General features: G+C 43.9%; 1 protein-coding gene across 6 annotated transcripts in view; it reads right to left on the bottom strand.

The window, feature by feature from the left end:
• Positions 1-546: 546 nt before the first annotated feature.
• The window catches only part of LOC126471625 (uncharacterized), a 142,062-nt gene continuing 116,223 nt past the window's right edge, over positions 547-26,385 (bottom strand). For 5 of the 6 annotated variants that reach the window (XR_007586356.1, XR_007586358.1, XM_050099859.1 and 2 more), the window contains 2 exons: positions 17,467-17,592; positions 547-1,486 (listed from right to left, as the gene is read on the bottom strand). Coding sequence is in view for 3 of the 6 variants with exons in the window: in XM_050099859.1 (XP_049955816.1) it covers positions 1,352-1,486; positions 17,467-17,592 (261 nt within the window). In the remaining 3 variants the exon portion in view is untranslated. The remainder of the gene's footprint in view (positions 1,487-17,466; positions 17,593-26,385) is intronic. The other variant, XR_007586357.1, reaches the window with a different exon arrangement.

Genomic DNA, 26,385 nt, shown 5'->3' with positions numbered 1-26,385 from the left:
CCAGCCACTATAATCTGCTTCCTTGTTTTACTCTCTTATGTTTCTTGCATCTCTCTGTTGTTCCTTTTAGTGTTCGTTGCCTTTCCTTCGTTCTTGTGGTCTTCCTTTCTTTGTGTTTTGTGTTACATTTCTCGTCTGTTTTATTCTCACACTTGTAGCATTGTTTTATTAGGAACAAGAGACCGATGACCTCGTAGTTTGGTCCCTTTCCCCCTCTTTTAAACCAACCACCCGTATAAAACGTAAATTTGGAGGTGAATAGTTACTGCTACTCCTATCACTTAAGCCTTCACACCTCTGAGGAATTTTGCTGCTGTGAACTGTCTGTTGCATCCAGCAAGGATGATGTGATGCTTGTTTCTTCTCGTATGTGTCAGTAGATGACCACAAACCAATGTAAATTTCCAAACTGTCAATAAATGCTTAAACCTCAATAAAATTTAAGGGATAAATAACAAGGTGTAAATAAGGTATGAATAACACAAAGTATGAATAATTTTCATTGAAACAAGGGCTATAAATTTACAAATGTTCAATTTATTCACCAAGTAGTTGTATAATATTTCCTGTATTGGTGGAAAGAAAGTTAGCCTGGCAACAGGAAACTGCCTATTGGCATAACTAAAAGTTCATGACGACTTGTACAATGATCAAAATCGACACATGAGTCTATTCCTCTGTCCATAGTTGTGTAAAATTCATAACTTGAAGTGGCTCTCCAACACACTCCATAACTTCTCCTAAACCAGATCACTCAAACACCAAAACTGTAAAGTGTTCAAAAAAAGCTAGAAGTACACATTATATGCTTCACAAACATATCATTTGCTCCAAAAATATTCAGTCTGTCGTGAGAACTTAGGATGTTTGTGTGTGGTCGGACCTCAGGCCTTGGAGACATGCAGGAAGTAGGGACTCGCCACGTGATGTCGTGCCAGGCGGGCACGCTTCCCAGCTAATCTGTGTCTGCGTATTTCGGCTGAGCTCCAGCATGTATTTTCATCTATAGAGTCAAAGATAAAACTGACAGACGGAGACATTTTGGAAAGGACCTGACGAATTCATTGCCCAACAGTCCACATAGTTCTGCAGATGTTGACAAACTAAGCACAAAAGCTTTCGGAAAGTAACGTTATTGGTGTTTGTCCCTCACTATAGAAAAACAGGGCATTTCTTAACAGAAAGTAAAGTTGCTAAAAGTAATTCAGTTTCTGATATGAAAAGTCGAAGCTGGTTGCATCAGACGCATGGACACACGAAAAGTAAAATTTGCAGAAAGCTTGGGGAAAGATCCTTCTAGAGTAGGAAAGTTCACTGATAGGCCTAGAGGTCGCTCTGTACTGCATAATGATCAGTTAGAATCACTGACGCTCGACGCTGGCCCATCCAGAACCACAGTGTGCAGGCAGCGGCCGTCATCCGGGAATGTGCTGCCTCGAACCCACCAGCGTAGCAGTCCTCGCCGCTGCCACACCGTGTGCATCGCCTGCCAATGATACGTACTCATGTAAAAAACGGCTTGATAAAGTTCCACTTGTCTCAAAATAACTAGCATCCTGGGTAATTACACTCAAGAGCAAAAACACTATGACCACAAGGTTAACAATGTGTTGGTCCACCTTTAGAACATAATAACGCAGCGACTCTGCGTGGCATGGATTCGACAAGTCCTTCGCATGTTTCCGGAAGTATGTGGCACCAGATGCCTACGTACAGGTCAGGAAATTCCCGTGAATTATGAGCTTGTGCACAGTGGGCATGGGGTTTGCGCCTGATAGTGTCCGAGATGCGTCTCGTCAGGTTCAGGTCACGCGAATTTGGTGGCCACGACATCAACGTGAGCTCACTATCTTGCAGCTCAAACCACTGAGGCACTATTCTGTCCTTGTGACATTGACAATTATCGCACTGGAAGGAAGATATCATCGCTGTTGGTTAAGACATTAAGCAGGTAGAGATGCTGATGGCCTGCAATAATGTTCTCGTAGTTCACGGCTGTCGTGGTGCCTATCACAATTCCAGGGACGTCCAGGTCAATGTCGTCAGTAGCATAATAGTGCTCCCACCTGCTTGCCTCCATGGCACACGTAATTCGAGCTGCCATTCACGTGAATGACGGTGTATCCGGACACAGCTATCGACCTAATGTAACAAGAAACTGATGCATCCGACCAGGCGGCACGTTTCTGTTGTTTCACGATGCAGTCTCGATGATCCCGTCATAACTGGGAATGTTGTCGGTTTACATGGAAATAAATAGTGGTTGTCTGCTGCGGAGCTGCATGTTGAACGATCCGTCATATGAATGAGTGTTGTCTGTTCTTTCGGACATATCTGGAAGAACAGACAACACGCCGAACACGCAGCTACGATACATATTAAGTAAACTGTAGGTGGATGGAGGAGGGGTATCAAGTGCATCGGGACTTTATGCAGAATCGGCGGCGACGAGTGAAAAATGCGTGCCCAGATAGGTCCGTCCATTTGCGAACACTGTGTCCGGATGCCGTGCAGCGGTTAACACAACTTTCTGACGAGCAGGAGATCCCGGGTTCGAATTCCGGGCCGGCACACATTTCACTCGTCGCCGCCCATTCTGCATAAAGTCCCGCTGCAGAAGATACCATCAGTTCCTTCCCTTCTCCTTCCCCCCCCCCCCCCCCCCCTACCCCCACTCCACCTTCAATTTATATAACTGAATGGTGTGCCCTGAACGAAGTGCTACGAAACACATCTGCCTACCCATCTGCACGTGAAGAGCTGACCAGCGTCGTCGTCTCCCAGATAGCATTGCCGGTGATGAGCCAAAACAGTCTGCCCCTCGTCGAAGTCGCTTATACTAGTGGATTTCTCCATTTGCCGACCGTATCGTCGATAGTGATTTCTCATTCCAAAGTTAGACCCACACGCCAATAAGTGGGTGGTCATAATGTTTGGGCTCATTAGCGTGTGTTGGTTACATATTCCATTGATCGTTTGAACAATTCTTTTGTCGAAATGATGTGGAACAGGTAAGTTTCCAGGATATGTATACATGATTGGTGTTAACATTAATGAACACACTACCATTTTATTTTTACTCATTGCAATTACAATTGAAAACTAATGAACACATTATCATTTTATTCATATTCATTCAACTACATTTAAAAAAGTTTCTTACTTGCTATTAATTTATCAATTTTAAGTAGAAATTTGTCAGTGGAGTAGAAGTAGTCCAGGAAAAACGATTTTAAATTAGATTTGAAACCTGCTTCGCTACTTGTCAGACATTTTATTTTCAGTATAACATAAAATAACCTGAATTTGAATACAGACAACAAAGCAGTTGCGCCTTCCACATTGCAAATGAAACTAAATCAAGTAAACAATTTGAAAAACTAGAATTACTAGAGCAAACGTTAGCAAACAGTACTTCTGGTTTAGGCTCTGTCTTACGTGATGTGAACTTTCTAATGCAGGTGTTGTGTGATTTATTGTGTTGTGATATTTGTGATGGAAAAGTAATTGTAGAAGAAGATTTATCGGAAACAAATTGACTAATAGCAGCAAAAATAATTATTTACACTGACTGCCATAGCGGAAAGTCATTTGGTACTTAAAAATAATGTAAGAACGAAGTTTGAGGTTAATGTTAGACTCTTCTGAGCCCTGGCAGCCGCTGGTAGGGGTCTTAGGACAGTTTTTTCTGCTAACCTATGAATCTTCCACCACCACCATCACCTTCAAAAATTCAGAAGTACATTGCAGTTACAGGAGAAGCAGTTCAATCTCGTGCTTCCCTATCAATGAAGGCTGCAGCAAACGAGGCTATTGAAATGAACAATGGCAGAATTGATATACCTATTGCAATTGATGGGACATGGCAAAAACATGACCACACCTAAAATATCTGTTGCAGCAGCTAAAATCACAGACACAGGCAGACTCATTGATTTTGAGGTACTTACAAAACATCGGAACAGTGAAAAAAACTATGAAGGTAATAGCGGAGGAATGGAAACTCATGCAGCAGTGAAACCGTTGTGTGATAACTTCAAGAATGGGCTATCCAGTACACGGGGTTTCTTGGGCATGGTGATTCTAAAGCGTATAAGTGTGTAGTTGAAATCATACGGAAATATGTAGATAAAGAAACTGGAATGCGTTTGACATGTGCAAAAGACGATGGGCACACGCCTCAGAAAATTGAAACAAAATCTTTGCACTACCACATTGTCAGATGGCAAGCCACTGAGAGGTCGAATGGCTGATAAACCAATAGCTTCAGCAGTATTATGGTATGGCCATCAGGAATAACGGAACTGTTTTAGAAAATACGAATAATGCAGTATTGGCCTCATACACAGACAAACTCTTAACTGACAGAAAACCCATACATTCACTTTATCCACCTGGACGTGAACCATGATGTAAATTCTGGAAGGTTGAAGTTTTGAGTACGAGGATTCTATTCCGGAAGCTGTTGTGGAAAACATTAAGCCAGTTTATAGGGACCTAGCTCACCCAGACTTCCTCCAAAAGTGCCTACATGGCCGGACTCAGGCTCCCAATGAGTCTTTCAATAATGTTATCTAAGACTTGTGAAAGCTACATGAAACTTAGTGACCTGTTTTAATATAACATATTATACCTACTAAAGAACAGTCATGGTTGTCATACGAGTAGGTATTATTCTAGGACTTACGTGTACAAATATCCATAGTAAAAATAGCGTAATTTAAAAAATTAATACCTCTGGTTCTTTTGTGTCTTATCTCTTAATTCTGCTTCAGTAGAAGTAAATAACATTGATAAGTTACCTGTAAAAAATTTAGATTATCTTCATTGGTTCCAGAGACCAAGTTACATGAAACTGGCTTATTTAACACTAACTGAAATGGCCCTGCAAACTTCCAGTAAGTTCTCAAAAATCATATGTAAATTGCTCAGGGCACTATGAGGCAACTAAATGGTATAAGTTCCTATAGTGTCTACGGGAGTTGGGGTGGGGGTGGGGGGGGGGGAGGAGGCGTTTACTCTACTCTAGACGAAATCTGATACTGTGTAGATACTACACTAAGCGCTGTATGATTAAAAGTATCAATGTTCCTTTGTTCGTTGCTCTGGAGAACTATAAACCTACCTCTGCGTATGTTCTCGTCATTAAAAAACTATGTCTGGTATAGCGATCATAAAAGAGAATAAGGTGCGTTCAGAGGAATGTAGAGAATAATCTCTTAATTCATAAGCGCTTGAGAGTGGAATGAAAAGGACATTGATAATATTATTACAACATACAGTGACTGGCAGAATGTGTTTAGACGCGACCTGTCCTCTTTATAGAAGAGATGCGACACTAATAGCCTGTAGCGATGTAAGATGTGTGATCAGAAAATATGCTGAATGAAATTTTTAGAAGCAGCTACTGGCTCTACAACCATTTTATGTAATTTATCCGATAGTCTGATCCGTTGAGACAGGCAGCGTCAAGTTGGAAGATGTTCTGACTTGTCAGCCAGCGTCCAGAGACGCTAGACTTAAGCTGTATTTGCACTAGCTCGAGGCCCCGTGCTCGCCATGCACGTATCCACTAAACAGTTGTGGACCCCCTGGGGGCTCACTGAGCCACCAGACACCGATGGGCGATCTGGCCCTTCCCATATGGATTTAGAATAACGCGTGAACGTTTAAATTCTGTTAAAAGTTGCAAAAAAGTGCCAAAGAAACTAATGAAATGTTGAAATTGGTGTATGGTGATAACGCTGTTACTATGTAGACTGTTAACAAGTGATAAGAGCGATTTAAAAGCGGATAAGAGTCGGTAGAACACGAGCAACTTTCGCGACGTCCATTAACCTCCACAAACAGAAGAGAACGTGCCAACAGTAGCAAAAATTGTTTGTTCGGACGAATAACAATTCGAGAGCTTACAGAAGAACTTTTCATTTCGTACAGGTCCATGCAAAGCGTTTTAATCGATAATTTGCAAATGAGATTAGTGAGTGTAAAATTTGACCACAGACTTTTGAGTGATGAACAGAAGGAAAATCGTGCGTCAGTTTGCACAAAAGATGAAGGATTGTCTTCGTTCAGATCCGGGCTTCATGTCAAGAACTGTAACTCGAGATGAAACTTGGGTCTATGCGTACGACCTTGAGACGAAAATTTAGAGTCCCTAATGGAAAACCAATGAATATCTTCGCCCTAAAACAGCATGTCAGTAAAAAATTGAATATGAAAGTCATATTCATCGTTTTTTTTCGGTATTGTCGGCATAGTGCGTTCAGAGTTCGTTCAAAGAGGAGCAACTGTAAACGCTGAAATTTACAAGGGCGCACTGCAACGTTTACAAAACGATGTACGAAGAAAGAGAGCAGAAAAATGGCCAATGGCTTTCTTCTTCATTACAACAAATCGCTGTGCTACATTTCGATTTTCAGTCGCGAGTTTTGGGCCGCCTCCCTCAGCAGATTTATCACCACACTCTTCTCAAATATCAAAACATTGTTTAAAGAGAATCATTGTGAGGACCATGAGAGAGCAGCTATTAACGCCATCCCAAACGAAGCCTTCCAAAAATGTTTTGTCATTGATTCAACGTTGGGATAAGTGCATTGCTGGCCAACGATGGTACTTTGAAGGACACTAAATCAAAATCCGTGTAAGCTTGTTACTTTGTTTCTAATTAAATAGTGCACCGTATTTTTAATCACATCTCATACATTGCATCTAAATATGCATCTTTTAAATTCCATAGTCTTCAGGAAAATGCTTCACAAAATGATAATGTTACTCCACAGGTCTTGTGATGGCTGACTTCATCGAAGCCTTTCTCTGAATTGATTTCAACAGCACTAATGTCTGTGCCTGATGTCATGACAAGAAGACGGTGCTCTTAAGTAACTGATTCCATCTATGAAGATTTTGTTGGGTGCTCTACACATCTATTACGGACTGGAGATGTCTGGAAGGGTCTGTTTTAATCTTGCCATTATGACACGAGATACGATTTTCGAGTCTACACATAACAACGTTATCGGTCTGAAATCCTGGTTTCTTCTTATGAATGAGTACGATTATTCTGAGTTCTATTTCAGAGTATAAGTGTCCGCAGCATTATTTTCACCTTGCTTCTTTCCTGAACTCTTCCTTAACGATTGGCCAAAATTTTTATAAAATTCGTAGGGGGTAACATCTATATCTGGGCTCCTGTTCCTGGCATGTTTGTATTATGTCTTCTGTTCTACTTTGGATTTTGGTTCGGATGAAGTAGTAATACTTTTGTGTGATAGATACATGTACAATCTTGTAACAGGTGTGGTATTTTTGTATCATGAAAAGGTCATGATCCATCCAATCTTTGGAAATGATACTTTATCCCCTCCCGGCAAACATTTTCGTTCACTGTATTACCTATATACCTCTGCTTGCATTGTTTTCTTTCTCTTGTTAGATGCAAGATGATTCACTCCCTTGGCACATGCCCATGATCCTTGCATGTGATGATATTATCTTGTAGTTTGCTTCCTCAGTCTTTCCCGTTACCCACTTCTGCTTACAGTTCACGAATTAGAATGTAGCAATATTCGATGGCCCTCCTGTCGTTATTTAGCCTGAAGGCTACATTCGTATATAGTTGCTAGAGACCAGATTTCACCAGATTTTCTCACTAATCAGCTGTGTCGTGAGAGAAACGTTTCCGGTTGACGCAAAACTAGTAACGAAAACCGAACACTAACTTTAACAGTGCTATTTCGAGGATGATACAATTTAATTTCCAGTATTTTCTACCAATTATTCTTGGACGAGGTGGACATTTTACTTTAATGATTATGGCGTGGTGGTCAGAGAAGCTGTTACACATGTCATAACCTTGCACATCAAATTCCATTGTGGTACAAATTTTGTCAAGCCTTGATGCTGTTACGACAAAACACATGTGTAGTGAGAAGATGTAATAGCAAGTTCCTCAGTCACATCAGTAATGATAGTTGATGCTGATAATTGCATTGTAATCGCTTGCCGCTACTAACCTGTGGATGTATGAAACACAGCCACATGGGTTATAAGGAAATGCATCCACGACAAATTTCTCTCATTTGGACCTTTCGGTCGGTACTGTTCAGCTAGCTCGACGCTTTGAATGGTTCGCTCTTGCTGATACACACTCTAGTGACCATCTTCCATGTGTCCTTCGATTACAGCCACAACTGCCATCTATGCGCCCAAGACGCTGGAAGTTTTTCCAAGCCGATTTGAAACTTTTCCTTGTCTAGCGACATTCGATGACCGTCACTTTCCTGGCATTGACGATCAGGTCACTCATGTTACGGAAGTTATTCTTACAGCCGCGGAACGTTCAATACCTCACACCTCCGGTTTGCCACGGCGTCCCCCAGTTTCTTGGTGGAACGAGGTGTGCCGAGACGCGATACACGAGCGGAGACTGTGCTCTTCGCGTTTTCCACCACCATCTTATGTTGGCCAACTGTATCCGCTATAAGCGGTTACGTGCGCGATGCCGTTGCATCATCCGCGATAGCAAGAAGGCAAGCTGTGACTTCTTTAACAGCTCCTTTAACACCTTTACTCCCTCATCAGTAGTTTGGAGTCGAATTCGACGGCTATCCGGCACGTCTAGTTTCTTCCCGATCTGTGGGGTCACTGTCGCGCATGATACCTTAGTGGATCCAGCCAAAATTTCTAACTCACTGCGTCAACACTTCGCTGAGATTTCGAGCTCTTCAAATTACCCGCCAGCCTTTCTCCCGAAGAAACGGGCAGCGAAAGTGGGACCTCTTGTTTTCTCCTCTCAAAATAGCGTGAGTTATAATACTGTTTTCTCTATGCGGGAACTCCAACACGCACTCTCTTCTTCTCGCTCTTCCGCCCCAGGACCGGATGGCGTCCACGCCCAAATGTTGCTGCATTTGTCGTAATGAAGATCGTTTCATCTGCCGGAATATTGGTGTAGAAGTTCGTGATTTCAAGCGATGCAAGGAGATGACCAGAGGGAAAGGTAGCATATTTTATAAAGTTAATAGCAATATTCCGTTTTACAGACGGTATGTGCATGTACGTCTGTTTTAACGTGCTTGCTTTATATATTTAATTTTTGTCAATCCTTTGTAGGGCACTGCCGTCCGATTCTTATTTTGACATTGGCTTACCAACGATGTCAGCGAGTTTCACTTCTGAAGATCACAGTTTAAACTGTCGAAACTGATAGTATATCTGACGTTTGACGTTTTATCTTTGTTGAAATATTCTGCAGCTGCTAGACTGCAGCTATGAACAAAATCATGAAATCAGTACGTCAACAGATATATTTCTGTATGTGCGGTGTTGTATGTAATTACTTAGTTATTGTTCCAGCATGATTTTCAGACTTTCATTTAAATATAATTCACAGGCTTCTTGGCTATAGCTACTCGATCGTGCTTCTTACCGCTTTCAGATGACATACTGTTTGTAGGCGTAGCATAAAGCATTCAGAAGCAACACCAAAATTACTGATATTAATTAACGAATGCTTTATGTACGTGTAACTATTTAATCAGACATCATAGTAATGAAATTCACTCCTCATTTATAAAATGGTGAATCTCTTACTGTATAACAAAAATAATGTAAATTCTTTGTTCCACTTATTCACCATGTAGCCTTCGATATCATGACGACACAGTCGCCTCTGGGTTTCAGGACATATCCTATGCTCCAATGTAACGAACAGTCTCGAGCAAAGTGGCCTCCGACACTCAAATCAGCATGAATTTTAAAAACATCGGTCGTGAAAAATCCAACTTGTGCTTTTCTCATACGACATTTTGAACGCTATGGATCCAGGAAGACGCAGTGCTTTTGTCTTCTGAAGGGCATTTGAATGACGAACATACGATCATATGAGAGAGCAAACAAAATTAACAACTGGACTGAGGATTTCTTGCTAGCAAGAACTTCACGAGTGGTCCAGGGAAGACAAGTAAATTCAATATTCCAGACTCACTATCACATATACGATTATTATCAAAAATAAGATTGTATGGGAAATTTGTAACTGGACTTAGGATTTTTGGTAAAGAGGACGCTTGAAGTTGCCTTGGATGGAGTCATGGACAGATAAGGAAGTAATATCGGGTGTGCCTCACGGAAGGGTACCGGGTTCGTTACTTTTCATGCTGTATATTAACGAACTTGTGGACAATATTAATAGTAACATCAGGCTTTCCACAGATGATGAAACTGTCTATAATGAAGTATTGTCTGAAAGAAGCTGTGTTAATAGTCAGTCAGATCTTGATAACATTTCAAAGTGGAGAAAAGATTGGCAACGTGCATTAAATGTTCAGAAATTTAAAAACCACACAAAACGAAAAAAAAAACATAGTAACCTATGACTATAACATCATTGAGTCACAGCTGGAATCGGTCAAATCATATTGATACCTGTGTGTAACACTCTGTAGGGACATGAAATTGAATTATCACATAAGCTCAGTCGAGGGAACGACAGGTAGCAGACTTCGTTTTATTGGTAGAATACCAGGAAAATGTTATCAGTCTACAAAGGAAATTGCTGACAAAGCACTAGTGCGATCCATCCTAAAATATTGTTCAAGTGTGTGGGACTCATACCAAATAGGACTAACATGGGATATTGAACGCATGCAGAGGGGGCAGCACGAATGGTTACAGATTTGTTTGGCCCATGGGAGAGCGTCATAGGGTTGCTGAAAGAACTGAAGAGGAAGATTTCTGAGGATAGATGTAAACTATACCGAGAAATACTTCTTACAAAGTTTCAATAACCTGCTTTAAATAATGGCTCTAAGAATCTACGACAACCCATAAATATCGCTCCAACAGGAATAACGACGGCAAGATTGTATTAACTACAGTACGCACAGAGACATTTAAACAGACATTCTTCCCACGTTTCAGACGTGAATGGAATGGGAAGAAACCCTAATAACTGTTGCAATAGGAAGTACACTCCGCCACGCCCTTCACAGTGTTTTGGGGAGTATAGATCTACATGTACATGTAGATGTTGATACTGTTAAAACATTCGATCTGTTTGAAGTTTGTAGTCGCATATTAGTTTGATTTGTTCGTTTCAGAAAGCTTCTTTTAGCTTACGGTACTATCAGTTCCTTGCCACCGGAAGCTGTTAAATTTGTCCCAAGTTCCAGTAGATCATTCGTGCTACAGCATATGCCTCTTACTGTAATCAGACTGAGCGATCATTTTGCAACAGTTCAAGATATGTTAACTGTTTCCTCACCGCCTTCGCAGTGTCTGCACTTTGGGTATTCCGATTTCCCAATTATGGCTTTGAAGGCATTTGTTCTGATGACTAGTTCCAGTCCAGTAAAAATCAGCCATTTTTTTTTCTTTTGGGTCCCATTAGGCAGCCAAGAGCCAAGAGTAGGCCTTTTCTTTATCTATTTTACCTTCGATTTTTTCCAAAAACTACAAATACGGGCTGCCAGTCCGGTACTGGAATGCAGTTTTCCGATACTGAGTCTTGGTTTGCTGCACTCTAAGAAACTCTCTGTTGTTCACTTTAGTCAGAGCTGATTCTTGGTTGTTCTTTCACATGCTTCTCTTCTTCCACTGTCTGCCTCACTTAAGAGACCTCTACCACCTATTTTTCAGGGCAAATACAGCCCGTCGAGGACGACGGTTCAATCCTGTTTCCAGCCATCCTGATTTAGGTTTTCCGTGATTTCCCTTAATCGCTCCAGGCAAATGCCGGGATGGTTCCTTTGAAAGGGCATGGCCGATTTCCTTCCCCGTTCTTCCCTAATCCGATGAGACCGATGACCTCGCTGTCTGGTCTCCTTCCCGAAAAACAACCCAACCAACCAACAACCTGTCGACGTCCCTGTCAGGACGAAGTGCATGGTGAATTGTCATTAGTTTGTTTTCTCTTCCGATTATTTTTGTTGTTATTCGTTTTCTAAATTTTATATATATTGACGGAAAAAATCGTAACACCAGTAAGGAGTTGTGCAACATAAATGAAAGTTGGTAGGCATGTTTATACAAAAATGATGTCTATTCAGATTTCGCTACAGTCGCGTAAGAGTGGCGCTAGTATCACCACTATGAGGACAGGTAGCAGACTTCGTTTTATTGGTAGAATACCAGGAAAATGTTATCAGTCTACAAAGGAAATTGCTGACAAAGCACTAGTGCGATCCATCCTAAAATATTGTTCAAGTGTGTGGGACTCATACCAAATAGGACTAACATGGGATATTGAACGCATGCAGAGGGGGCAGCACGAATGGTTACAGATTTGTTTGGCCCATGGGAGAGCGTCATAGGGTTGCTGAAAGAACTGAAGAGGAAGATTTCTGAGGATAGATGTAAACTATACCGAGAAATACTTCTTACAAAGTTTCAATAACCTGCTTTAAATAATGGCTCTAAGAATCTACGACAACCCATAAATATCGCTCCAACAGGAATAACGACGGCAAGATTGTATTAACTACAGTACGCACAGAGACATTTAAACAGACATTCTTCCCACGTTTCAGACGTGAATGGAATGGGAAGAAACCCTAATAACTGTTGCAATAGGAAGTACACTCCGCCACGCCCTTCACAGTGTTTTGGGGAGTATAGATCTACATGTACATGTAGATGTTGATACTGTTAAAACATTCGATCTGTTTGAAGTTTGTAGTCGCATATTAGTTTGATTTGTTCGTTTCAGAAAGCTTCTTTTAGCTTACGGTACTATCAGTTCCTTGCCACCGGAAGCTGTTAAATTTGTCCCAAGTTCCAGTAGATCATTCGTGCTACAGCATATGCCTCTTACTGTAATCAGACTGAGCGATCATTTTGCAACAGTTCAAGATATGTTAACTGTTTCCTCACCGCCTTCGCAGTGTCTGCACTTTGGGTATTCCGATTTCCCAATTATGGCTTTGAAGGCATTTGTTCTGATGACTAGTTCCAGTCCAGTAAAAATCAGCCATTTTTTTTTCTTTTGGGTCCCATTAGGCAGCCAAGAGCCAAGAGTAGGCCTTTTCTTTATCTATTTTACCTTCGATTTTTTCCAAAAACTACAAATACGGGCTGCCAGTCCGGTACTGGAATGCAGTTTTCCGATACTGAGTCTTGGTTTGCTGCACTCTAAGAAACTCTCTGTTGTTCACTTTAGTCAGAGCTGATTCTTGGTTGTTCTTTCACATGCTTCTCTTCTTCCACTGTCTGCCTCACTTTTTTTTTTTAGGTTTTCCGTGATTTCCCTTAATCGCTCCAGGCAAATGCCGGGATGGTTCCTTTGAAAGGGCATGGCCGATTTCCTTCCCCGTTCTTCCCTAATCCGATGAGACCGATGACCTCGCTGTCTGGTCTCCTTCCCGAAAAACAACCCAACCAACCAACAACCTGTCGACGTCCCTGTCAGGACGAAGTGCATGGTGAATTGTCATTAGTTTGTTTTCTCTTCCGATTATTTTTGTTGTTATTCGTTTTCTAAATTTTATATATATTGACGGAAAAAATCGTAACACCAGTAAGGAGTTGTGCAACATAAATGAAAGTTGGTAGGCATGTTTATACAAAAATGATGTCTATTCAGATTTCGCTACAGTCGCGTAAGAGTGGCGCTAGTATCACCACTATGAGGATACAAATCAGGTTAGCTTTAATTTCCGGCTGTAATGATCGTGAGCGTTAGTTACCTTTGAGATTGGATGTGGTGGGTTGGTGTGTCAAGAATGCCTTGAAAGTTATGAAGACCTATTATCAACATCTCACTCAGTCTGAAAAGGGTCGCGTAATAAGACTACGAGAAGGTGGCTGTTCCGTCTGCGATATTGCAGAAAGACTTGGCAGGAATGCAGCTACTGTACACGATTGCTGGCAGTGGTTCTCAAGGGACTGTACGGTCGCTCTGGACAGCCACGTGGCACTACCGACAGAGAAGACCATCATGTTTGGCGTATGGTTCTGGCGCATCGTAACTACATTTGCATTAGCAATTTGTGGCGCACTTGGCACCACAGTGATACAACGAATTCTTAAAAATCGGTTATTTCAACGACAGCTTCGAGCCAGGCGCCCGGTAGCATGCATTCCACTAACAGCAAACCACTTCCATTTTCCAATTCAGTGGTGTCAAGCGAGAGCTCATTGGAGGGCAGAATGGAGTTCTGTTGTGTTTTCTGATGAAAACTGGTTCTGTTTCGGTGCCAGTGATCGCCGTGTGGTGGTTAGAGAGGGCCTACAACCAACCTGTTTGTCTGCTAGATATACCTGGAGATATGATCTGGGGTCTGATTTCGGATGGCAGCAGGAACACTTTCGTGGTTGTCCTACGCGCCCTGACTGCAAACTGTACATTAGTCTGGTGACTCAACCTGTTGTGCTGCCATTCATGAAAAGCATTCCATGGGATGTTTTCCAGTAGGCTAACGCTCGCCCACTTACCGCTGTTAACCCAACATGCTCTGCAGAGTGTTGACATGTTCCCTTGGCCTGCGGGATCACCAGATCTGTCTCCAGTCGAACACATGTGGGACACCATCGAACTACAACTCCAGCGTCATCCACAACTAGCATTAACCGTCCCTGTATTGACCGACCAATTTCGACAGGCCACAAACTGACATTCAACACTTGTACAACACAATGCACGAACGTTTGCGTGCTTGGATTCAACATTCTGGCGGTTACACCGGTTATTAATGTGCCAGCATTTCACATTTGCAATGGCTAATCTCGCGCTTACATTAACGAGTCATGTTGCAACGTTGATCACTTAAAGACCTTACCTACAGAGACGTATTCCCTAAATCTTAGTACCCTACATTAATTATTTTGGTATTGCGATTTTTTCCCATCAGTGTACTTGGTTGTAGCAACAAAAGTGTTTGCTGGAATATTGGATGTGAAAAAATGACGTGACTCGAATGCAGTAGGGGTTTAATCGGTTGCGCTAACGCCGCTACTCGCCAGCTGGCGCTCTCTCGTGGTTTTCAATAGGCTCCTAAAACTTTGAACCTACATTTCTCGAAAATGGTTGTGGAGTCCTTGTACTAGAACAGCATATGTTACAGCCACATACATACTACAACCATTCGAAATATGAGAACAATATTTGGCACACTGGGTGTATGCTTCTCTTGTCGGTCTGTGAGGTGAGGTGAGTTCGTGGAGCTCATTGGAAGAATATGACTGCCAAATGACATAGCATACAAGAAGGGTGTTCTAGATTGATTTAAAAGCTTTTTTCCACCATTCATGGTGCGCCATTTGACTCATTTCCAGTATGCAGTACTTTTGTCTAGTTCTAGGCGGCAAGGCAAGCACTATAAGTTTGATCCGTGCTCAGCAAAGACTATCAGAGACAATTGGTGGCAGTGTGAGGAGTGTGTACACCATCACGAAAAATTGTTCCTGTAACACGACATAGGTCGTCCCCGTACCAGTTGAAATTGGGAAACAACGGCTGCCGTCGCTAAAATGGGGTTCCAGCTACTGCCACATCCACCGTATTCCCATGACTTTGCATCTATAACTTCTGTACGCCCTCAATGAACCACTTTTCCGACCTGTCGCACCCACCGCAGGACAGCTTCTCGCCGTTCCTGGAATTCTGTGAAATGTCTGCGCAGACGTTTATTCACAGCTCTGGGTAGACGTTAATCAGAAGGGACCAAGTCAGGTGAAAACAGAAGGTGTGGAAGTACCAGGAACACCATTTCAGCGATGGTTTTCCGACTCGCGTGGGGGCGAGCATTGTCAAACTGCAAATGCACTTTTCTTGATGCTGCGCACTCCAGACACACTGCCACCTATCGCTTGTGAATATCCCCAATGTTTAAGTCCTCCTTCCACAGGAACCATGTCGTCCAGCGCTGTCTTTGATTATCACACTCCATGTTGTCCCGCTCAGGTAATGATAGCAGGGCCGCGGGGTAGCCGCGCGGCGGTCTAGGGCACCTTGTCAAGGTCCGTGCGCCCCCCCCCCCCCCCCGCCCCCCGGTCGGAGGTTCGAGAGTCCTCCCTCGGGCATGGGTGTATGTGTTGTCCATAGCGTAAGTTAATTTAAGCTAAGTAGTTTGGTCCTATAAGACCTTACCACAAATTTTTCCAATGACAGCAGTTGGGAAAATGAGCTGTACTGTGCAATGATTGTCCTGCCACATGTGATTCGACCGAAGTACTGAGTTCTTACAACTGTAACGACGAGTCAAATGGCACGCCAGGGCTAATGGGAAAAAATAAAGTGTAAATCAATATGAAACGCCCTTCGTAGTTTTAACATCTCAAGAAACATTTAACCTCTCACGTATCATTTCTGGATGTGCCTGTGTTGTTCTCGTGCGGTGCCTATTGTGTCTGCCAGAACCTGTATATAGAGGATGAAGAAGTTCTGCAGCCTGGAGATGATGGGCCGGTCTTTCCCTAACTCTCCTAAATTGGTTTTAGTTGGAGCCTACATGGCTGGCTTAAGGATTTATGATTTCCTACGATGCCTGGTGTTTCCTAATACCCATTCACGAAGAGGTTCTTAACGTCCTGTCAGGAAATAACAGCACGTTACAGAGACTCTACTACTGGGAGCAGAAAATGGCTAATGAAAATGCCTGCATTCTGCTTCTGATTCAGATTGGCTGAAAGGTCTATATGTTAAATAATTTCGTGGAGCAGTTTGGTACCTCGTGAAATCGGGAGTCGGCTGGCAGCTCTCGAGGGCTTGAGTTGGCAAGTTATTGACCTTTTCGGACAGAATTTGTTTCAAAGTGGTTATCATTTCGGAAATATTGAATCAGCGACACTTCTTGATCAGAGACGTTACTTTACCTGCACGGAAAGCCAACAGAACATTCGAAATTTCGTTCCAGAGTGTGTGCATATTTCTGCTTAGGTACTTTTCTAATTGAGTATTGCGGATTAGTGAGCGTAGACTTATCAGTAAAAAGAGACCCTACAGTAGCTCATAGAGCCATTATCCAGCTAGAGATGATGTTCGATAAATTTGATGAACTTGGATAGGATTAATTGATACCAATAAAGTTCATTTCTTGCCGTGCAAATTTGAGTGTGTCGCTTATCTGCGACTTCTTTTCTTATTGATTTTCAGCTGTTTTGTCGTTGTGCTTGTTGGCGGGAGTTGCTAGTAAACGCTTGGAGGTGGTACATTGAACAGTTACGTGAACATATTCTGGAACAGTGGTTGCATCTCAGAATCTTTCTTTAAAGTGCTTAGATTGCTTTAAACAAGTTTTACATGTGTAGTAGAGCAAAGAATTAGGCGGGATTGTCCCATAATGTGTCGGATGATGTCTGCGGAGCAATACGTTACGTGATTTGTCTCGAGCACCACACGGTGTGGGCTCCGCCTGCGATCACGACTGGGAATTTGTGTGACGCCACAAAAGCTCTGGAAAACAGACGAGAAGAAACTTTTAGCAAGTAGTTCGGTAAAGATCTTGACAGTTTTAAAGCGTGACTTACCCTGGGGATGAGATGCGGGATCTGGCGGTAGCCACGCCTTGTTTGCCCCTGGGAGCAGAGGCAGTGGCCACCGTTGCAGCAGACCAGCCCACGGAACATGCGGCACAGGCGGCTGTGGCTCGACTGCTGCAACAACGTACCGTATCTTATTGTCTCTTTATAATGACATTTGTGGAAGTTAAAACACAAAAAGGACGCATACGAAGTAGACGGGATTTGCCGATCCAATCACAACCTGCATTGTGGCCAGATTGCCAATTACGACATGGATGATGTCATGTGTTACTGCCAGATTTCTCAGCCACTCCCCTCTCCACTGACGTCACAGTGAACCTAGGCCAATTGCCCTGCGTATAAAATTTTGGGAAATTAAAAATAGCCCAGTTGGCATAAGTACAAAATATAAGACGATGGGCATCAACTCAGCCCTCTGACATTACAGGACATTTGTGATAAGAGCCTAATTGACCTACGTAAAAACTGGTGAGAAATTAAAAAAAATTAAAAATGTTAACTCGTCCTATTGGTGGGATATTCAAAAATCCGAGCTGTCTGACCTAAGCAAAGCCGGCTTGGCTGGTAAATAAAGATTGTGGAGGTATACAATACTAAATGGCGATCTGAGCACAGTGTACATTGTTACCAGATCAAATGTGCTAATTATAGAATCCAAGATGGTGGACCTGGGCACATGAGCACTGTCAGGATGGTTGCCAGGTCACTTCTGATAAGTACAGCATGCAAAATGGTCTTTTGCAAAAACATAACTTCTCCACTGGTTTTTCTGCTAACCACACAGTGGAACTAGGCCACATGTCACAAATATAAAACCCAAGAGTTCAGCTTGAATTTGTGGGAAATCCAAATAGACCATATGTTCTAAGGCTGAAGTAATGTAACAATTTACCCCATACCTTTGATGTCCCAATACAGTGACAGCTTGCACATTTAAACTCCCCGCCCTACCTCCTTCCCTAAGTTCAAAGCCGGCCAGAGTGGCCGAGCGGTTAAAGGCGCTACAGTCTGGAACCGCACGACCGCTGCGGTCGCAGGTTCTAATCCTGCCTCGGGCATGGATGTGTGTGATGTCCTTAGGTTAGTTAGGTTTAGGTAGTTCTAAGTCCCATAGTGCTCAGAGCCATTTGAACCATTTTTGAACCCAAGTTCAAAACTATGCAGTTCACTTACGCTTTTGAAACCGTTACCACTGTGTGTAGCAGGACAGAATAGAAACAATTGCATCTTTATTTACACGACTGTAGGCAGAACAGTAGAGAGCGTCTGCACTATACTGTGCCAGATAGTCAGCATGACAACAGTCGTCACTCTTAACCTTGCAGCCAGTTGCACCTCGGTGTGCTACCACGCAGTTGGGCTGACTCATGACTTCGCAGCTGCCAGCCAACAAACAGTGTGCACACTGAAGTTCTACAGGTACTGCACCATATTCACAATAGAACGCTCTGTGCTCCAGGAAGCTATCTGTTCCACAGGTGGCTAGACTATGTGATGTTACCTGGTGCATGCCACTGTCTTTGCATGACACCTGTCGATGGTCCTTTCAACCTTACGATGCGTGTCTATACCTGAAGTAACACAGCCTGGAATGGGGACAGATGCTTGCCACCTATTGTCCGCTATGGGTGGTGAGCCCCACCACAGCTGGTGCACTTCCAGACACATTTATACGTCTTCATTCCATTTTAGAACTGAATGACACGGTTCTAGGCGCTGCAGTCCGGAGCCGCGGGACTGCTACGGTCGCAGGTTCGAATCCTGCCTCGGGCATGGATGTGTGTGATGTCCTTAGGTTAGTTAGGTTTAAGTAGTTCTAAGTTCTAGGGGACTGATGACCTAAGAAGTTAAGTCCCATAGTGCTCAGAGCCATTTGAACCATTTGAACTGAATGACAACTTGTCCAAACAGGATGCAGCCTACTGTACTAGTGGATTTCAATGTCCCAGTGGGATTTCTGTAATGTTTGTGAGAGATGTTTCAGGCCTCTTAGTTGTCAGGAAAGCGACGCTATTAAAATTAAAATGTAAGAAATGACACTTTCCTGCACAGGATCTATTTTTGTATATCCAACTCCTAACAATATTTATATGTATAGGGAGAGTTCCACGTGCAATAGCAGATACTGAGTGCATTCAGACACAGAGTAGATCACCGATGACGTCATAGTATTCCCCACCCCTCCTCCATCCAAGCCTCTGACAAAGGCCAATTGTCCTATGCAAGAGTCAAGTGGTGGAAAATTCAAATTATGGCGAGGTTGTCCCATACTTCTGTGTAAGTAGGGCTGTTGTCTGAAGCATAAATTGGTAAGAAATTCGAAAATCCAAAATGGTGACCGAATATGGCGATTGGGGTATAGTGGCAAAGCTCTATGACGTCATAAACCGAGATGATGAATCTGGGATACTGGCGCAGACTCAGTATGACATCAGAATCCAAGATGGATGACCCGCGATATTGTGCAGGTCTATGATACCAGAATCCAAAATTCTAAGACAAAAGGTCACAGATGACATGCTTTAGACGGGACGGGAAGTACACTATGTCATGAAAAGTATGCGGACACTCCCCTGAAACGTAAGTTTTTCATATTTGGTGTCTTGTGCAGCCACCTACTGCCAGGTACTCTATATCAGCGACCTCAGTAGTCATTAGACATCGTGAGAGAGCAGAATGGGGTGCTTCATGGAACTCACAGGCTTTGAATGTGGTCAGGTGATTGGGTGTCACTTAGGTCACACGTCTGTACACGAGATTTCCACACTCCTAAACATCCCTAGGTCCACTGTTTCCTATGTGATAGTGAAGTGGAAATATGAAGGGACACATACAGCACAAAAGCGTACAGGCCGACCTCGTGAGTATGGAGAATACCCGATGAATGTCGTCTGCCAGAGTGTGTAGTGCCAACAGAAAAATTCGGAGGCCTTGGTGTTATGGTGTGGTCGTATTTTGAAGCACCCTCTTGCTTCCCACTGTTGAAGAGCAATTCGGAATGGTGACTGCATCTTTCAACACGATCGAGAACCTTTTCATAATGCACGGCCTGTGGCGGATTGGTTCAACCACAATAACATCCCTGTAATGGACTGGCCTGAACAGAGTCCTGACCTGAATCCTACAGAACACCTTTGGGATGTTTTGGAACGCCGACTTTGTGGCAGGCCTTACCGACCGACATCGATACCTCTCCTCAGTGCAGCAATCCATGAAGAATGGGCTGCCATTCCCCAAGAAATCTTCCAGAACCTGATTGAACGTGTGCCTGCGAGAGTGGAAGCTGTCATCATGGCTAAGGGTGGCCAACACTATATTGAATATCAGCATTACCGATGGAGGATGCCTCGAACTTGTAAGTCATTTTCAGTCAGGTGTCCGGATACTTTTGATTACATAGTGTGACTTATCCATAGAGACCTGTAGGGCTATTTATAGCAGCTGGGTCACTGTGGAATTCTATACTGTCTGTCCCAAGTTAAGTGATTCCTCTCCGACGTCACCATTTAAATAAATTGTCACCCTAAGTTCAAGATGGTCAACAAATATGTCATACAGAGTCATGTCATGTCAAGGCAAATATCAGGAGCCCTCATTTCCTCCTAAACTGCACCTCCTCCACTCCATCTACCCAAAAGGGTAAGAAAATCCACTTCCCCAAGTTCAAAATGATGGGTAGTGTGCTGAATGTAGCCGGCCCGTACAGGACCTGCAACATGCGGTCGTGCATTATCCTGCTGAAATGTAGGGTTTCGCAGGGATCGAATGAAGGGTAGAGCCACGGGTAGTAACACATCTGAAATGTAACGTCCACTGTTCAAAGTGCCGTCAAAGCGAACAAGAGGTGACCGAGACGTGTAACCAATGGCGCCCTATACCATCACGCCGGGTGATACGCCAGTGTGGCGATGACGAATATACGCTTCCAATGTGCGTTCACCACGATGTCACCAAACACGGATGCGACCATCATGATGCTGTAAACAGAACCTGGATTCATCCGAAAAAATGACGTTTTGCCATTCGTGCACCCAGATTCGTCGTTGAGTACACCATCGCAGGCGCTACTGTCTGTGATGCAGCGTCAAGGGTAACCGCAGCCATGGCCTCCGAGCTGATAGTCCATGCTGCTACAAAACGTCGTCGAACTGTTTGTGCAGATGGTTGTTGTCTTGCAAACGTCCCCGTCTGTTGACTCAGGGATCGAGATGTGGCTGCACGATCCGTTACAGCCATGCGGATAAGATGCCTGTCATCTCGACTGCTAGTGATACGAGGCCGTTGGGATCCAGCACGGCGGTCCGTATTACCCTCCCGAACCCACCGATTCCATATTCTGCTAACAGTCATTGGATCTCGACCAACGTGAGCAGCAAAGTCGTAATACGATAAACCGCAATCGCAATAGGCTACAATCCGACCTTTATCAAAGTCGGAAACGTGATGGTACGCATTTCTCCTCCTTACACGAGGCATCATAACAACGTTTCACCAGGCAACGCCGGTCAACTGCCGTTTGTGTATGAGAAATCGGTTGGGAACGTTCCTCATGTCAGCACGTTGTAGGTTTCACCACCGGCGCCAACCTTGTGTGAATGCTCTGAAAAGCTAATCATTTGCATATCACACCATCTTCTTCCTGTCGGTTAAATTTCGCGTCTGTAGCACGACATCTTCGTGGTGTAGCAATTTCAATGACCAGTAGTGTATACCCTTATAGCAGGGCCGGCCGAATGCTGCACACTGGAAAAATGCGGAAGTGCGGCACAGGTGCGCACGTCTCAGCCAGCGGGCGAAGCGGAACAGCGACATCTGTCATTAGACACGTATACCAAATGAATGGCGACGGTTCCGCTTCCTTGTTCACGTTTACCAGGAGGACCGAAGTACGCCCAGTGTTGCGTCCCTCTGGGGATTGTGGCCTTACTTGAGACGTGCTGAGAAATGTCGAGTATTGCAAAAAAAAGCAATGAACGGGAGTCATTTAAACACGACTGGAAACTGCAATTCTTCTTTACAGCAGGGGGTGAAAACTCACAGTGTTTGCTGTGCCACCGAATAATTGGCGGCCTGAAAGACATTGCAACTCATTTCATAAAGACGAGGTTAGTGTATTGAACAGTGACGAACGGCAAACCAAATTAAGCTTAAGAAAATGGGTGAGGCATATCAAAAAGATTTTAATGTAAGTCTTAATAACTGATACCTCTTGAAGTCTTCTTTTCTTGTGTTACAGTCGTTTCTCTTTTTTCTGTACTGCTTACTGTTTTTAATTTTCCAGAAGCACAGTCACAGTCCCTGTGCATTGCGAGTAAGTTTCAAAACTGCATTAAGAACAGTGGGCTCCAGGAAACCGTTTTTCGAAGGGAAGTCTGTAAAAGACTGTCTCATTCATGATGCAGAACTTCTGTGTCCCACGAAAAGCAAATCTTAAAGATGCAGCTCTGGCAGTGAGACACATACGAGGTGTCCATAACGCTCTGCGTGTAACAGAGGACGCTTTGGACTTAGTGCCGTTGAAAGGGACTACGTCGAGTGTAGGCATATTCAAAGCTGTCGAAAAAGCGTTTGATGGTGTCGCTATGGACTGGAATCGGTTAACGTCAGTGACAACAGTGCGACGCCATCAGTACAGGATTCACAGTCACAGAAGATACGTTATACGGAAGTTACTGCATTTTACATCGAGAGGCGCTTTGTGCAAAATCAGTAACGTTAGATAACATCATGCAAATTCTTGTGTGTAATGTAAACTATCTGAAGACAAATGGGCTTACGCGCCAGCCGGAGTGGCCGAGCGGTTCTAGGTGCTTCAGTCTGGAACCGCGCGACCGCAACGGTCACAGGTTCGAATCCTGCCTCGGGCATGGATGTGTGTGATGTCCTTAGGTTAGTTAGGTTTAAGTAGTTCTAAGTTCTAGGGGACTGATGACCTCAGCAGTTAAGTCCCATAGTGCTCAGAGCCTTTTGAACCATTTGCTGACTGTTAAACTGTAGAGCATTCTTCCTAAACTTGAAACTGGATAGCCCACTGACACAGCCTGTATGTTTATCAAACACACGTCGCTGGTGTATGTAGTTGTGGGAAAGGTTTGGAGAGGTATTCACTTGCATCTTTGTTTAAACACTGGTGACATACCGTACTTATTATTTAACACAAAATGACATTAAAAACTTAAGCTATTCACAAGCAGCTAGTTGAGAATACGTATGAACTTCAAATGACACCACGAACCGCCTTATTCTGCATATGGATTCAAACCCAGGTCATGCAGATTGTTTTCGTGACTCACGGAAACTAACAGTCATTCCTCATTAGACATAGCGAGAGTGATATACCTCGATTTTAGGTAGTATTAGTTAACAAATATCAACTTTAAATTACATAACGCAAACATTTCTAACGGACGCGAATTCCTACCCAGCATCTATTGTCCCTGTTAACGAACTACGAGAGATGCTAAATATTGCTTCTTCACAAGTAACTTACTTGAAATGCCGTGAGGCAAAGCCTTGTGTTGGACAGGGATTCGAACCCAGAACCTAATCGGATTGATATCGAAGCACAATCAACTGTGATATATTGAATTTCCTCGGCAGTAGCTAGAGGTTTTAACTGAAATGACGAGACGAAACATTAATTTTTTCCTTCCCAGGACTCCAACCCAGCACCTATCGCTGTTATATTCTAGAGAAAACGAACGTTAAATATGGGTTTGTTGCACTAGCAGCGACATGTGAGCATGTTTGAACTAGAAATAATATGACGAAGGGTTCAGTACTGACTGGGAATAGAGCTCCACACATATCGTTGTTGACTACACACAAAGAGACGTCAGCTACCGAATTTTTCTCCACCAGCAGCTCGTTAGTGCTGACAACGAATGAAAATACATTAAGAATCAAAATTATTATCTAGCAGCAGATAGGTATTCTCATGCTAGAGTTCGATAATACATAATGAAATCCTTAGAGCCGGGCGAGGATTCGAATCCATTCACGTGCAATATGTGGAGATTATAATGGTCGCCTAGTCGTAGATATTGCTATAATCGCACTATTTCACTCCCATTTACGGAACTTGTTAGCACTTGATGTTAGGTTGGCGCCATTAAAATGCATTGTGGTAATCGCTGCTGCTTGCGGGATCGCTGCTGTGTCTCGATGCTAATGCTGGCTCTAAATCTGGTTGTCTAGGTGTAAAAAGATGAGGTCCCGTGTTTTTGATGTGCTTTTGATGATAAATAATGAGCGAAACCAACAAATATTTAAACTTCAAATATTTATTACTCTGGTGGCCATCTTAATTCCACTATCCACCAAAGACAATGACACAACACAAAGTAGCACTTCTTTTACATGTTCTTTGCAATGTTTATCCACCTGGAACAATAACACACATACACTTTACCAAAGTGACATTCAGACTCCGCTCCCGACCCTTCTTGCTGCTTGTACACTCCTGGAAATGGAAAAAAGAACACATTGACACCGGTGTGTCAGACCCACCATACTTGCTCCGGACACTGCGAGAGGGCTGTACAAGCAATCACACGCACGGCACAGCGGACACACCAGGAACCGCGGTGTTGGCCGTCGAATGGCGCTAGCTGCGCAGCATTTGTGCACCGCCGCCGTCAGTGTCAGCCAGTTTGCCGTGGCATACGGAGCTCCATCGCAGTCTTTAACACTGGTAGTATGCCGCGACAGCGTGGACGTGAACCGTATGTGCAGTTAACGGACTTTGAGCGAGGGCGTATAGTGGGCATGTGGAGGCCGGGTGGACGTACCGCCGAATTGCTCAACACGTGGGGCGTGAGGTCTCCACAGTACATCGATGTTGTCGCCAGTGGTTGGCGGAAGGTGCACGTGCCCGTCGACCTGGGACCGGACCGCAGCGACGCACGGATGCACGCCAAGACCGTAGGATCCTACGCAGTGCCGTAGGGGACCGCACCGCCACTTCCCAGCAAATTAGGGACACTGTTGCTCCTGGGGTATCGGCGAGGACCATTCGCAACCGTCTCCATGAAGCTGGGCTACGGTCCCGCACACCGTTAGGCCGTCTTCCGCTCACGCCCCAACATCGTGCAGCCCGCCTCCAGTGGTGTCGCGACAGGCGTGAATGGAGGGACGAATGGAGACGTGTCGTCTTCAGCGATGAGAGTCGCTTCTGCCTTGGTGCCAATGATGGTCGTATGCGTGTTTGGCGCCGTGCAGGTGAGCGCCACAATCAGGACTGCATACGACCGAGGCACACAGGGCCAACACCTGGCATCATGGTGTGGGGAGCGATCTCCTACACTGGCCGTACACCACTGGTGATCGTCGAGGGGACACTGAATAGTGCACGGTACATCCAAACCGTCATCGAACCCATCGTTCTACCGTTCCTAGACCGGCAAGGGAACTTCCTGTTCCAACAGAACAATGCACGTCGGCATGTATCCCGTGCACCCAACGTGCTCTAGAAGGTGTAAGTCATCTACCCTGGCCAGCAAGATCTCCGGATCTGTCCCCCATTGAGCATGTTTGGGACTGGATGAAGCGTCGTCTCACGCGGTCTGCACGTCCAGCACGAACGCTGGTCCAACTGAGGTACCAGGTGGAAATGGCATGGCAAGCCGTTCCACAGGACTACATCCAGCATCTCTACGATCGTCTCCATGGGAGAATAGCAGCCTGCATTGCTGCGAAAGGTGGATATACACTGTACTAGTGCCGACATTGTGCATGCTCTGTTGCCTGTGTCTATGTGCCTGTGGTTCTGTCAGTGTGATCATGTGATGTATCTGACCCCAGGAATGTGTCAATAAAGTTTCCCCTTCCTGGGACAATGAATTCACGGTGTTCTTATTTCAATTTCCAGGAGTGTATTTATAACCCTGTCATAGAACTACTAAA

The sequence above is a fragment of the Schistocerca serialis genome, chromosome 3 (genome assembly GCF_023864345.2).
Source record: "Schistocerca serialis cubense isolate TAMUIC-IGC-003099 chromosome 3, iqSchSeri2.2, whole genome shotgun sequence".
In the NCBI taxonomy this organism is placed as follows: Eukaryota; Metazoa; Arthropoda; class Insecta; order Orthoptera; family Acrididae; genus Schistocerca; species Schistocerca serialis.
Note: the sequence above shows the minus strand (reverse complement) of the source record. Positions and strands in the feature narration are given on the sequence as shown.